Source organism: Bufo bufo, unplaced genomic scaffold (genome assembly GCF_905171765.1).
Source record: "Bufo bufo unplaced genomic scaffold, aBufBuf1.1, whole genome shotgun sequence".
Classification (NCBI taxonomy): Eukaryota; Metazoa; Chordata; class Amphibia; order Anura; family Bufonidae; genus Bufo; species Bufo bufo.
Window position 1 is genome coordinate 33,992 of NW_024401243.1, and position 16,103 is coordinate 50,094.

Consider the following 16,103-nt stretch of genomic DNA (forward strand, 5'->3'; position numbering starts at 1 on the left):
AAAGGGAGGTAGATAAGTGCAGTCCTCTCAGGCCTGATTCTGGCGGACATATTTATCATCAGTGCAACATACTGCACACGGATCCACTGAAGTCTGCGGTGCAATTCACAGCTTTCTCCACACAGACCTTGGTGTACACTTAAGTCCATGTCTTATGGAACAAGGACTTGGAACATGCAACATGGCTGACCTAATACAGCCGCCCGAATCCCACCTTACTGCTGTATAATCAGATTTCTTGCCATCTAGTTATGTTGGGTCTTTCAGCTGAACAGCAGCTTGATGGCTACAACCACCATGTTATCAGCTCCTGGCAATATGCATAAAAAAATACTGTAATAAAAAGTTTGAAGGTTTCTCATAACAGGTGACATGATCGGTTCCTATGGACAACACTACAATTTGGTTTTTTTAGCGATAGAATTTTTATGCATTAGGCCTCTTGCACACAAACGTATTTTCATTCCGTGCCCGGTCCGTTTTTTTTTTTTTTGCAGACCGTATACGGAACTAATCATTTCAATGGATCCGCAAAAAAACAAAACGGTACTCAGTGTGCATTCCGTTTCCGTATATCCATTCCGCAATGAAATTGAACATGTCCTATTATTGTCCACATTACGGACAAGGATAGGACTGTTCTATGAAGGGCCAGCTGTTCCGCAAAATACGGAATGCACACGGATGTCATTCGTATTTTTTGCGGACTGCAAAATACATATGGTCGTGTGCCTAAGGCCCCATAAAGGGAATATGCTGAAATTAAACATTAAAAGGTATTTATAATATTGCTAAACTGCAACACTGGTCAAGTTACTCCTAGTCTAAGTGTAATGCCTTCTCCAGACTGAAGCACCAATACATGGCTATGGTGAATGGAAAAAAAATAAAAATAAAATAATAATAAGTATTAAAGAAGGGAAGAAGGGGACAACACAAGACTGTAGCAACAGTAAAGAAATGCATACAGAAATAAATAAATCTAACCACAATAACACAAGAGATGTTCCTCCAGGCTGGCAGAGGGCAAAACTGTAGAAAATTGAATCAAAATATAAAACTCCAAGCATGGCAATCCTGCTTCAGGCACAGTTCTAATGATGCGACCATGCAGACCGATAGCTACTTTCTCTTCTTCTGGGCATACTGAGAAATCAAAACTAGAGGTTTATTCTGATGCAGCCAACTGTAAGGGAGGGATAGAAAAGCCTATTTTATCCATATAATCTATACTTCTATATTTCACATATATATTCATCTCTGTAAAAAGGTGAGGACTTCACAAGTGTCCAGTAGCAATGCAAACCAAGTACTTTGTATCCCAGTAATATCTACTTGTTACCATTTTATTTCAGAAGCCAAAAAGGGGAAGAAAAAAAAAAAAAAAAGTTAACTTCTAGATCTTGATCTTCAATTCTTCAAAAAAAATTGTTGTTTTCTTCTGTTACCTCAATTAGCCAGGATGACAGGCTGGAACGGCTGGCTTGGATAGGGGAGGCTGAAGTTCAATCCATCCACAAAAGGAGATTTCTCATTAAACAGGCTGCTCCCAGTGCTGAAGGGGGTGGCAAACTGACCAGGGCTTGGAAGATTCTGGCTGTCCCCCTCATAAAAGAGCCCTGGTGGACCACTGAAGACAAACTCCTTGGCGTTAGGAGAAAGCTGGGATGGGGGTCCCTGGACTGGACTGAAGTTCAGAGAATGCATGGAAAGAGACAGACCCTTGTGCTTCGCAAGGTTATTGGTGGGTGATCGCGCCATGCGTTGACCTCCTTTCTTCATCTTAGTTGAGCCAAATTTGGTGGCTGCAAATGTGGCAGTAGTAAAGGTAATTGGATGAGTGGCACGAGGGATGAATGTCGGACTTGGAGACTGACCAAAGGATGGAGATGGAGAGTTTGACAGTGAAGCCTCTTGGTTTGTAATTGGGATGAACGCTTGTGCCTCAGGATTGAAGCTGCTCTTTATCTCTTTGTCCAGCTCTGTGCTGCTCTCTACATCTTCCAAATACAGTACTTTTACTGTTCCCTTCTCCCCAATTTGATAAGACACTTCAAAAGGATCAATCCAAACACTCAGTTCTTCTGGTACGTTTGCCCTTACATCTTCTATATCAAGACCACTTCTGCGTGCAGCTTGCTCCACCACTGGATCTACTGTTTCACCAATGTGAACACAGCGATAGCCGGAGCCCTTCAGAGGTTTGTCAGGGTACCAGTGCCCTTCATATTTGCCTTTTAGCAGCCTCTCTAACTCTTCACCAAACAGATCAGCTCTTCTTCTTGGAAGCTTATTGTATAGGTATGATATAATAAAATTCAGGGCGACTTTAATCTCCAGATGCATATTCTCTGTAGACAAAAATAAAATATATAAATAAATATACATATTTACATAAATACACAACTATAATCCAAATATTAAAAGGGTTGTCGAGGATTAGGGAAAAAATAATTTGACTTTTTTTCAAAAACAGCACCACATCTGTCCACAGGTTGTGTGCAGTATTGCAGCTTTGCCCCACTGACTCCAATGGAGCCGAGCTGAAATGCCAGACAACACATGGACAGGGGTGGTGGTGCCGTTTTTAAAAAATTGCAACCATGTTTTACTAATCCCAGACAACCCCTTTAAGTATACAAACAGCTGATCAGCAGGGGTGCCGATCATCAATATAGCAATAGAAGACAACCCCTTTAAAATGGTTGTCCAACTTGAGCAAACGGCATTTATCATGTACAAGTCACTTACTAATGTATTGATTGTACATATTGTCTCCTTTGCTGGCTTGCTTCATTCATTTTTTCATCACATTATACATTTTTAATTACCATGGTTACGACCACTTTGCCATCCAGCAGCAGTGGTCGTGCACACACACACACACACACACACACTATAGGAAAAAAGTTCCAGCTTTTGTGTCCTGGCCACTATAGTGTGCAAGCACGACCACTGCTGCTTGATGGCAGAGTGGTGGTAACTAGGGTTGCACTGGGTATCGAATTAGCCATACAATACCGGGATTTGCCCTTCACCGATACTAGGTTGCGCAGCCTAATATCTGAGAACATTGCGCGCGCTGAGAGCAGCGCGCGCCATGTTCTAATCAGCAGCACAGTGGAGAAGGAGGGAGTCTCTCCCTCTCCCCTATGCCGCTGCAGCCAATAAGAAGAGACGGGAGGAGGGGAGGGGCTGTGGCTACTGCGCCAATGAAGATAACTAGCTTTTAATTCAAATACAGGAGGCAGGTGCGGCGGCAGAATCACATAGCCGGCACCCGACCTCTATGACAGGGAGCTGCGATCTGCGGAAGTTAACCCCTCAGGTCCCCTCGCAGCTCCCAGTTATAGAGGTCGGGTGTCAGCTATGTGATTCTGCCGCCGTACCTGCCTCCTGTATTTTAATTAAAAGTTAATTATCTTCATTGGTGGCGCAGTGGAAGTTCTGATCGGAGCCCCAGCAGTGTAATCGCGAGGCTCAAATCGGTTACAATGGCAGCCAGGACGCTACTGAAGCCCTGGCTGCCATGGTGAGCTCTCTGCTGCTGTGTGCACAAAGCACACGGCAACTGTAAAGTCCTATTCACCCTAATAGAGCTCTATTAGGGTGACTAGGACAAGGGATTAAAAGATTCCAGGTTCTAGCCCCTAAGGGGGCTAAGAATTATAAAAATTATCATCAAAACACCAAAATCACCCCCTTTCCCAACTTTACATATAAAATATATAAACAAACATTACATATCGCCACATCCGAAAAGTCCAAACTATTAAAGGGTAACTGTCATGTTTTCATAAAAATTAAATAAAAATTTTAGCTTACGTTACTGCTGCAGCATTATCCATAAAGCAATCTTTAGTTTCTTCACATACCACTGTTTTCCTTGAGTTTTTTTCCTTAGTTACAGCTGTTTAAACATTTACAATATGAGGACCTTCTCAAGATGGCTCCTCTGCCAGTTCTGAGGCAAAAACTGCTTTCCCTCAATTCCCATACACACTTGCTGTAGCCAGCAGCTCCCTGCCAGCCAATCAGATTGGATTACTGAGATACGCCTCCTCACTCTAAAACCTAATGCAGGCCGCAGTGTGAAGGACCGCCCCCCCCCCCCCCCCCCCCCGTCTTCTGTTTACACTAAAGGGAAGACAGACAAGCCATAGCAACGATCTTTTAAGGGAGCAGTGGAAAGGGACAGAGGACATTAATGAAAGCTGTTATTATAAAAAGGTACAGATCTTTTGGCAATCATTGACAGAGTAACTCAGGTATACATGCCTAGCTCTAATAAACTAGCAAATAAAAAAAAATCATGTTATCCTATATGGTGAAAAAAAAATAAAAAATTTAAACCGCGCCATTAAACTTTTTTTTTTTAGTTACCTTGTCCCCCTTAAAAATAGGATAGATTAGATTATGGGCCAGACATTCCATAAAATGCAGACTGCACATGGCTTTTTCTGGGGTTTTATTTCTTTTTCGCGTGGTATCGAGTATCGCACTACTTTACGGTATCAAATAAAAATTTTGGCATCGCGACAACCCTAGTCGTAACCATGGAAACAAAGCGCGTATGCTATAATGGAAAAATAAATCAAGCCAGCAAAGGAAGCAATATGGACAATCACAATACATATTAGTTTTTCAATATGATAAATGCTATTTGTTGAAGTGACAACCCCTTTAAGAACACCCCCATGAACAGCACTCAGTACAAGGGCGAGGTGTCAGACAGCCATCTATGTATACAGTCACTAATACCTCCCTTGTGTACAGAGTTGTTCATGGGGGTGGTCTTAAATGGATTGGCTCATCACACACTGGTGGCTTATCGCTACGATAGGTGTGGATCCCACTGCGCCTAGAAAGGGGCCCTCCAAATGAACAGGGGCACATCATGCATGTGCTGCCACCTTCTATTCACTTCTACGGCAGTGCTGAAAATAGCTGAGCACTAGCTTGGCAATTTGCAGAACTCCCATAGAGGTGAAGGGAGAGGTGGCTGCGCATGCCTCTGTGCCCTCCTTTGCTTTGGGAGCCCCATTCTAGAGATAGGTGCGGCCTGTAGAGATGGAACCCACGCCCATCAGGCATTGGTGGCATATCCTGGTTATATGCCATCAACGTGTGAGACGGGCCAACCACTTTAAGGTAGAAAAAGATGATAAGTATAAAACTGTAGAAATTAGTTTTACAGAATCTTTTCCTACAAAACTAAATATCAGTCTTCAGTGCTTAGCTGCACACCGCCCCCCTTGTTGCAGGGTAATTACACCTGTTTGTCTCATTCAAGAGAAGATTCAGCCTCTTTTACGTGTACGAGCATAAAGCGGTTAGGGGGCATCCACATGAACCTGTGATGGCTGTGCCCATTTGCCATCAACTTGGACTTGCTCCATCGGCACGGAGGCAGGGACCCAGAAGCACATGGCAAGGAAAATGGAAAATGTGCGTCCAGGTTTCAAAAGATAGGATATGTCCCATCTTTCACCGCATCTTGCGGATTGCGAACCCATTGAAGTCAATGGGCCAGCACATTGATGCGGAGTGCACACGGTGAGGTTTTTTGGATCCACCGTTAACTGTCCACAACTGTCCTGCGGTCGTGTGAATGTGGCCTAAGCAACAATCGTTTTCTAAACTTTCATTGTATGCTGTGGCCTACAACTACATAGCCAGGCCCAAAAACAGCCCCACACCATTATCCCCCCTGCACCGTACTCATTTATCCAGGGGTGGGATTCAAACTTTTAATAGATTCCCTACTCAACGGGTGACATACGGCATCGTGACACACACACACACACACAAAATAGACACTACACACACAATATACACTACACACCACCCAACTAAGGAGCTAAACTATCAGCGGTGCGTGAAGCAATGGAAGTGAATGTCTCCAGCTGCCCTGCCACCGCACAGGACAGGACTCAGCCGGTAACACAGTTCTCCAACTGGATCTGGAGAACTGGCTGAATCCCATGCCTGCATATACCCTTTGTATTCAAGCAAAAAAAGGGTTTTCTTGGCATCTACCAGTCCCAGGAGTGTGTCAGATTGGCACATGGCAAAATGCAGGTTCATATATAGGTTGGATATATAATATGTGTATACTGGATTTCCTGCACTTTGCTGTGACTACACTGACTAAGGCGTATAAAACTCCCAGCAAAGCAACAACCCAGTTATATGCGAGTCATGGATAATGAGGGTGAAGGCGGTCATTAGAGATCAGGGATCACAGGTACACAGCACCGATCACCTCCTGAACTTCCCACAAACAGCAGCGGCCGGTGAGGCTTGTGAGACGCGGTATATCCCCGGGAAACCACTACAGCACAGCCAGATCTTTCTAACAGTTTTGTGCAGGGCTTACAAAAGCATGCAGACAGTAACGGGGATCTGCAACAGTGGGAGCAATACCTATATGAAACAATGTTTGACACATTCCACAATGTCCTATGGGCCGGCATGTAGCATTCCATTGCAATGTTTTTTGTTTAGTCTTTTTTGCTTAAGGGAAAAGAAAAAAAAAAGACCCAAAACTGCATTCAGATTGCAGTTGACATGTGGTAAAAAATAAAATAAAAATTGGGGAACATTTCTACACCAGCAGAAGATGCACTTAATTTAGGACAAGGAGCACATCCTCCAGCAGTCTGAAATGAGATGTCCGCCAGCCCATAGATCTCAGCCATCATTTCCATATGTGACAAACCTGCTGGGTGCTGGGGCCTACGCCTCATTCTGGAGACTGGGGTAAAAACTGTGCACAAATATTTGCACAAAAGATATAAATAAATAAAATAAATAAATAAATCAAATCCGAGATCTGCAACCATTTTAGAACAGTTTTCTGGAGTATGGCCTTCATAAACAACCTCCATTGTGCAGTTTTACTGCAATTTTCTATCAGGGCTCATGCACATGGCCATGTGCTGACTGTGCCCGTATAGCAGCCCGCAAACAGCAGGTCCACAATATATGGGCACCAGCTCACTTGAATGGATCCACAATCCAGAAGACACGGTATGTGAAGGCATGGAGCAGGTCACGGAAGCACTACGGGGTGGCCTCTACTCTTTGCAGTGTGTCAGCACTGGCCACAGACTGCTCTGCATGAGGCCTTAGCTTATAGTAAAACTGCAACAAATCTTCAGTTTTTAACCACATTGTCTGAACACAATCTAAGGCCTCATGCACACGACCGTTCCGTTTTTTACGGCCCGCAGATCCCCAAAAAAAAACGGAAGCCGCCCGTGTGCCTTCCGCAATTTGCGGAACGGAGCGGGCGGCCCATTGTAGAAATGCCTATTCTTGTCCGCAAAACAGACAATAGGACATGCTATATTTATTTTTGCGGGGCTACTGAACGGAGCAACGGATGTGGACAGCACACGGAGTGCTGTCTGCATCTTTTGCGACCCCATTGAAGTGAATGGGTCCACATCCGAGCTGCAAAAACGGCGGCTCGGATGCTGACCAAAACAACGGTCGTGTGCATGAGGCCTACGGCAAATGACCACCTTATTTTGGGCTATTTTCCTCATAGGTGGCGGTATAGTTTAATGCTAACGTGACAGCACAAGGTCAGAAATTTGATTTCCAGATTTTGGGGAGCATGTTCCATCATATAGAACCGGCCGTCTGCTAGGAAGGCAGCAGAAGGTGGATTTAGTCTACCCGATTAGTGATCCGATTCAGTCATAACCAGAGGATCCCAGAAGGGCCGCCTCATGCCAGTTTTATGTTCTCACTGGCGGTATACCAACTGCAATTCTCAGATGCAGCATTCAGTAGTAGCCCCAGCCTGGAGGGTTACAGATCCAAGACAAATCCGCTCCATTTTACCCCCTAGTATTTAGGATCCAGACGACAAGCTGGATGGAGTGATGTTCTGGAGATGACAGGGATTAGTGTATGGTCTGTCGAGACCACAGATTGTTTCTACTTCTGGAGATGGAATTTGACAGTGAACTAATGGTTACAGTTCATACAAGTTGCCATTTCCAAAGAGATGTCATTTGATACAAATTTGTATTTAGGAGGATCCCCTCTCCCAAGCAGGAGAAAGAACTGGAAAGCCCTGATCACACAGAGGAGACATTGCAGCTCAGTTTTTAGATTCCAGCTCGTTAATGGCCGTCACGACCCCTTTATGAAGCAGATGAAGAGGCCTTTGTCAGCAAGAGTTAAAATAACAAGAAAAACATTCTAGATGGCGGTGTCAGGCGGGTGTGGAGGAGCGCAGCCAATCACTGGCGCCCTGGACTGCAGGTTTAAAGGGCTGGCGCAGATGACATTAAATGGCTGTTTACACATTAAACAAGGTGAGAGGGAGGAGGCCCATAACCTTGTCCTCTGATCTCTACTGCCCGATGCCAGGAGAAGTCCTAGGACTATCAGGACCTGCACTCAGTGTGAGAGACCAGGAATAATGGACACATCTGCACCCACAATCACTGATGCTAAACACTGCCCAAATACTGACTGTGTGAATAGGGTCCATCTGGGGTAAAAGGGCCCAATCCTTGAGAAACCTCGGAGCCGGCAATGTCTGATCAGGGATGTGGACCTGCTAAAATGTCTGCCTCTTCCTGTCATCTCTCCCAACCCAAGAAAAACACATCCAAATGCTTAGTAGACGATATAAAAACCGAAGCACTGCCATTAAAAACAGTCTAATACCCAAAATACTACATTACAGTATTATAGGGTGATGTATGCCAAGCTGGGATGGTACACCTGGCAGGACAGGTCACCCTGGCAGCATACTGTGGCCCCTTATGGCACCAGCCCAGGCCTCCCCTCACTGGCAGCCATATTAGATTAAAACTAAGCCTGTGGACCCATTCCTCCCTATAGAATCTCACTATTCTTCCATTAGCCCCGATACATGACACATTAAAAGGGATCTGAATGCAGGACGAGGAGGGCAAAGCCCAAAAATGCTGAAAACAGCCCCCTGAGAGGAGCAGAATGGCAGCCCCCATCCAGCACTGCCTCGGTGAAGGTGACTTGTAGAAGCCGCACAGGCCCCTGTACACACCAGCCTGGACCCAGCGCACTAACCGCGGCTCCTCCACAAGCCCCCGCACTCTGACAGCAGATGCCGTACTTACTTGGTCGGCAGTTGTAGGTCAGAATCCGTCGGTTCGGAGCTGCAGGAGGAGGAGTAAATGAGTGTTTCGTCTTCTGGGGGTCCCCTTGTGTATTTAGTTAGGTGTTATTTCTGGGGGTTCGTCGAGTCCGCCGGGATCCCGCAGCCTCCCTCCTCCTGGCCCAAAGTGAAGGAAGTCAGGGGAAAAGTTTCACCCTTAGCAACGCTGCGGAAGGATCTCACATCCACACACCCTGCGTGCTGCGGCCTCACAGAGTGGAGCTGACGGTTCTATATTATCAAGCTCCCCTACCCCTCCCCCTTTGTAGGTTTAACTGTTTCGATACCGTTTGAGAAGAAGAGAAGGCGTTTGACGTCCCTATACATAAACGCAGGGAGACAGACAGCAGGGTGACAGGAGGAGGTTAAACTATCGTCTTCCGGAGACTTTCTATAAGTTGTCAGTGAACAGGGCACTGTGTACTGAGAGAAAGGGGCCCTAAGTGCACTGTAGAATAAGCCAGGCACAGGCCTGCTGGGGGTAGTGTGTGCTCTGCCCCTCTAGGCACAGGCCTGCTGGGGGTAGTGTGTGCTCTGCCCCTCTAGGCACAGGCCTGCTGGGGGTAGTGTGTGCTCTGCCCCTCTAGGCACAGGCCTGCTGGGGGTAGTGTGTGCTCTGCCCCTCTAGGCACAGGCCTGCTGGGGGTAGTGTGCGCTCTGCCCTAGGCACAGGCCTGCTGGGGGTAGTGTGCGCTCTGCCCCTCTAGGCACAGGCCTGCTGGGGGTAGTGTGTGCTCTGCCCTTCTAGGCACAGGCCTGCTGGGGGTAGTGTGTGCTCTGCCCTTCTAGGCACAGGCCTGCTGGGGGTAGTGTGTGCTCTGCCCTTCTAGGCACAGGCCTGCTGGGGGTAGTGTGTGCTCTGCCCCTCTAGGCACAGGCCTGCTGGGGGTAGTGTGCGCTCCGCCCCTCTAGGCACAGGCCTGCTGGGGGTAGTGTGCGCTCCGCCCCTCTAGGCACAGGCCTGCTGGGGGTAGTGTGTGCTCTGCCCTTCTAGGCACAGGCCTGCTGGGGGTAGTGTGCGCTCCGCCCCTCTAGGCACAGGCCTGCTGGGGGTAGTGTGTGCTCTGCCCTTCTAGGCACAGGCCTGCTGGGGGTAGTGTGTGCTCCGCCCCTCTAGGCACAGGCCTGCTGGGGGTAGTGTGCGCTCCGCCCCTCTAGGCACAGGCCTGCTGGGGGTAGTGTGCGCTCCGCCCCTCTAGGCACAGGCCTGCTGGGGGTAGTGTGTGCTCTGCCTCTCTAGGCACAGGCCTGCTGGGGGTAGTGTGTGCTCTGCCCCTCTAGGCACAGGCCTGCTGGGGGTAGTGTGTGCTCTGCCCCTCTAGGCACAGGCCTGCTGGGGGTAGTGTGCGCTCCGCCCCTCTAGGCACAGGCCTGCTGGGGGTAGTGTGCGCTCCGCCCCTCTAGGCACAGGCCTGCTGGTAGTGTGCGCTCCGCCCCTCTAGGCACAGGCCTGCTGGGGGCAGTGTGCGCTCTGTCCCTCAAGCACAGGCCTGCTGGAAGTAGTGTATGCTCTGTCCCTCAAGCACAGGCCTGCTGGAAGTAGTGTATGCTCTGTCCCTCAAGCACAGGCCCGCTGGTGGTAGTGTGCTCTCTGTCCCTCTAGGCCAGGGGTGCGCCACATGTGGCCCTTGATACCATTCAGTGCAGACCCCAACCATCTGGTAACACACATCTATTTCTTGTGGCTGCTCAGATGTATTTCTCCCATTAGATAGGAGTCTTGGAAGTGTACTAGACATTAGTGGTATATTCTGTGTTCAATATGCCATAAATACAGTATTTCAGTTGTTAATACCCCTTTAAATTTTCTTTTTCGTCATTGGTTCAGTTTGGCAAATGTGGCCCCCAACCAGAAAATGTTGTGCACCCCTGCTCTAGGCACAAGCCTGCCAGGGATGTGTTGTGCTACAGCTCATACAGTTCTGAATAAGGCCTCTTGCACACGAACATTGTGCATCTGTTCCGTGCATTGGGGACCGCAAACGTTCGTGTGCAAGAGGCCTTAGGCTACATTCACACGAACGTATAAATTTTGCGGAACGGGTGCGGACCCATTCATTACTATGGGGCTACAAAAGTTGCAGACAGCACACCGTGTGCTGTCCGTATCCGTTGCTCCGTGCCGCGGCCCCGTAAAAAGAATAGATCATGTCCTATTCTTGTCCCCAAATGCATTTTCTATGATAGCCGCGGCATGTGCAGTCTGCAAATTGCGGAACGCACATGGGCCAGTATCCATGTTTTGCGGATCTGCAAAACACAACATTTGTGTGAATGTAGCCTTATGAAGCAGCAGGCCGCAGCCCAGGCACACAAACCCAAGCAGCCCACATATACGGTACAGACCAAAAGTTTGGACACACCTTCTCATTCAAAGAGTTTTCTTTATTTTCATGACTATGAAGGCATCAAAACTATGAATTAACACATGTGGAATTATATACATAACAAACAAGTGTGAAACAACTGAAAATATGTCATATTCTAGGTTCTTCAAAGTAGCCACCTTTTGCTTTGATTACTGCTTTGCACACTCTTGGCATTCTCTTGATGAGCTTCAAGAGGTAGTCCCCTGAAATGGTCTTCCAACAGTCTTGAAGGAGTTCCCAGAGATGCTTAGCACTTGTTGGCCCTTTTGCCTTCACTCTGCGGTCCAGCTCACCCCAAACCATCTCGCTTGGGTTCAGGTCCGGTGACTGTGGAGGCCAGGTCATCTGGCGCAGCACCCCATCACTCTCCTTCATGGTCAAATAGCCCTTACTTTTAAAGTTTTCCCAATTTTTCGGCTGACTGACGGACCTTCATTTCTTAAAGTAATCATGGCCACTCGTTTTTCCTTGCTTAGCTGCTTTTTTCTTGCCATAATACAAATTCTAACAGTCTATTCAGTAGGACTATCAGCTGTGTATCCACCTGACTTCTCCTCAACACAACTGATGGTCCCAACCCCATTTATAAGGCAAGAAATCCCACTTATTAAACCTGACAGGGCACACCTGTGAAGTGAAAACCATTTCAGGGGACTACCTCTTGAAGCTCATCAAGAGAATGCCAAGAGTGTGCAAAGCAGTAATCAAAGCAAAAGATGGCTACTTTGAAGAACCTAGAATATGACATATTTTCAGTTGTTTCACACTTGTTGGTTATGTATATAATTCCACATGTGTTAATTCATAGTTTTGATGCCTTCAGTGTGAATCTACAATTTTCATAGTCGTGAAAATAAAGAAAACTCTTTGAATGAGAAGGTGTGTCCAAACTTTTGGTCTGTACTGTACTTTCATGCCCCTGCACTCCCATATGGCAGAAGTTAGCTCACTGACCCCTACAATTCAATGGAGTAATGCACACACCCGTTTGGGCTCATGCTTGCATGTCCATTCAGTTTTTTTGCGGCCTATATGCGGAACCATTTACTTCAATTGGGCCACAAAAAAAACTGAAATGACCCCCTTTTTGTGACTTTTTGTGCCACGTTCAAACATAGGAGGATTGAGGGTGCGGTGGGTACTGGTCTAGTTTTTCCACCAGGCACAGGGACTTTTTATACTCCAAAAACTGGCATAACGCTGAAAGGAAATAACCCCAGTGTGCAGTTTTGCTGCATTTCTTTTTATACATTTTGACTATATGATCAAAAACATCCCATGTAAATGCACTAGAACTGCTCAATGATGAAGGACCTACAGTCATGTGTCCATGATGCCACTGCAGGTCCTTCACCTCTTCTAGCCTTGTAAACACTAATGCATTGCTCCACCCTGCTGATAAGAGAGGGTAACGGAGAGCCCATAAATATAGAGAATTTGACTAACTAAACTAGGTGCTGAGAGATGTTACCAAAGGCTTGTGCTGCATAGGTCGCCCATAGAAAGGGAGCGACTCCTGGAGAAGGTCGTACAACTGCCTTGTTGAGTGCAGTGGGTGGGAAGCCTACAAAGAAAACATTTCATTCCACAACGATTACAACTGATGCAGTTGGCAGAATGGAGAATCCCATATCAGAGTTGTAGTCCAAATCAGCCATTAACCAGAGCTGCCACAGTGGATCGTCACTGTCCTTCTGCGACCCTTAATGTTAGAAGTAGTGGGAGCAATGCAGGGATTGGGATAGAAATGGTACAATTGAGTTTAAGGGAGGAACCAGCAGAGACAGCAGATTATGGTGGAAACAGATAATGGAAACGGGTCAGCACTACCAGGTATAATGCACGCCTTGGAGTGCGCTTAGTCCACATTCCCCACATAAACAATCCAAACAAAAAAGGCAGCACAAATTCTATGCAGTGGTGATGTGGAATTTAATCCAAAGAAGAATCCAGTAGGGCAAGGCTTTGGTTGACAATAATAGACTAAACATTGCAAACAACTCATGTGAATGTGAAAACTGGTGGCCTTAGGGACACAACATCTTTAAAGCCTTCATGACGTTTGATGTACAATTACGTTTGTATGTCATGATGACAGAAAGGGAGTCTGGAGCAGACTGAGCAGCTCAGCCTTAATACAGCTGACACCTGCCTACAATGAAAACTTTGATCCTGGTCATTTAACCCTTAGATGCCGTGTTCAAAAGTGACTGTGGCATCTGACTGGGTACAGCAGATCGGTTGTCATGGTACCCTGCGGCCTTGTGAAGGTTCTCAGGCCCACCGTGGTAATCTTCTTATGAAGGACTAAAGATAAAAGTTTAAAAAAAAACAACTCAGCTTTGTGAACCTGGCCTTAACCCTTTACTAACGTAAAAATGAGAAAAAAAATATTTTTTGGGGACATTTAATGAAATTCTGTCATGGTATTTTGGGATTTGTTTTTAAATCGTTCACTGTGTGCTAAAAATTGTATGATCTAATTGGACAGGTCAGTAAAAATAAAAATATTCTACTTGAAAAATATATATAAAAACCTTTGAAGAATACATTTTTCTTTGCATCTCCATATTCTGACACTGAACTTTTTTTTAAAATATTTTTACATCGGGGCGTGGCCTGAGAGCGCATGGAGTAGGTCGCACCGCACTGAGCTCCTGCAGACATCCTGATTTTAGAGTGGTAGCAACCCCCTATTTCGCAGATCCTTGCCTACCTGGTGGTTGAGAGGAGTCAGGAGAGTGTGGTGCTGATCTTTTGAGTCCCGACATGCCTAGAAAGTCCGGTAAAGGGCCGCGCTGTGACAGGCCAGAGGAGAGTCGGCATGGCGCCGAGGAAGAAGAGGGGCCGGCCTTACAGCCCAAGACGAGACAGACGGCTGCCGCAAAGCTGAGCAGGTTTGCTCGCACGGAGAGTGCTGGGGGAGACTGGGCTGAGGAGAAGGAGATGGACGCTCAGGTTTCCTCTGGACAAGAGGATGAATCCACCGACGGGGAGACCCTGGACGCGGTAAATTGGCCGCCATTAACCCCTGCACGGCCGGCAAAAGACGCGGTAGGCCCTAAAGTTGTGGATGGAGCAGAGCCTACTCTAAAAGATATTATGGCCGCTGTGGCCAGTTGTAACAGCACACTGAAGGTGCTTACAGTACAGGTTGGCAGTCTGAGGTCAGACGTGTCTTTAATTAGGCATGACTTACATAAAATCACAGAACGCACCTCTGAATTGGAGAAGAGGGTGTCCACTATTGAGGACGTTATCCAGCCTATGCAAATGGCGGCAAAATCATCTGCTAAAGATATAGCGGCGTTATACGCCAAAACAGATGACCTGGAGAACAGGTCCAGAAGGAATAACCTGCGGATTGTGGGTGTGCCAGAGAAGACGGAGGGGGATAATGCCACCGAATTTGTGGAAAAATGGCTGCACCAATTATTTCATGAAAAAGGTCTATCCTCATTATATGCGGTGGAGCGGGCGCACAGAGTCCCCATGCGGCCGCTTCCGCCTGGCAGACCTCCCCGTCCCATACTGGCGAAGATACTCCATTTTAAAGACCGGGACACTATCCTGCGACAATCTAGGGACAATGAGGAGATGGTCCTGAATGGGGTGAAAGTATCCATATTTCCGGATTATTCCAACGAAGTGCAGCGGAGGAGAAGCAGATTTATGGATATAAAGAAAAGGCTGAGAGCTCTACAAGTCCAGTACGCTATGCTGTTTCCTGCTAAACTGCGTGTGGTGGCATTGGGATCCACCAGATTTTTTGAAGATCCGGAGGAGGCGACGCAGTGGCTGGACGTCCACGAGCGACAATTGAGAAGTGGGGCCCTGGACACTTGAAGGAGGCAGATATACGTTTCTTATGTTCAAGTTATATATGCATTTACACTCTAGGATTGCTTTAAATGTTGCACCAGTTAGGGAGTGTATTATGTAATGCTACCAAATGGTAGTTCCTGAGGAGGGAGCAGGCGGTAATGATAGTAAAATGTATTTCTCAGTTGTGGGGAGGATTCTCTACCTGAGGAAAAGTGTTATAAATTGTTATGCTTATTGTAGGTTGAAGGGCATGTTGCTCTCGGATTGCCTTGTTTTAATGTGGGAAGTGGATAAGGAAGGGAAAGGTTTCCCCAGCTACAGTAACCTGAGTATGAGAGGGAGGGAGGGGGGTGGGGGGGTAGGGAAAAGGTTGGGGGGGAAGGTTAGGGTCTTGAACTATGAGCGAGTGTTATCTGAATGGGGTGTGAGATTCAAATATGGTCAAAAATTTTACCATGTCACAGGCGATTAGAATCTTAAGCTGGAATGTGAGAGGGATGGCTGAAGCACGGAAAAGACAGTGTATTTTTCAGTATCTGGGGCGGTTTCAGCCGGCTATATGTTGTCTTCAGGAAACGCATTTGACAGGAGAAAATTTACACTGGATGAATAAAAATTGGGTGATCCATGCGTTACATTCAACTCATTCCTCTCATTCTAGAGGTGTAAGTATGATTGTGCATAGGAGTATCAGGTATGAACATATGCAGGAGTGTGTGGACGCTGAGGGCAGGTATGTGTGTGTG

General features: G+C 46.8%; 1 protein-coding gene across 1 annotated transcript; it reads right to left on the bottom strand.

Moving 5' to 3' along the window:
* Window positions 1-711: 711 nt before the first annotated feature.
* LOC120985480 (protein Tob2-like) lies at window positions 712-9,328 on the bottom strand. The gene is made up of 2 exons (XM_040413517.1): window positions 9,126-9,328; window positions 712-2,351 (listed from the first exon to the last, which is right to left on the bottom strand). Exon 2 carries the CDS (start codon window positions 2,344-2,346, stop codon window positions 1,450-1,452), a length of 897 nt encoding a protein of 298 aa, XP_040269451.1. The 5' UTR covers window positions 2,347-2,351; window positions 9,126-9,328; the 3' UTR covers window positions 712-1,449.
* Between the last annotated feature and the right edge of the window lie 6,775 nt (window positions 9,329-16,103).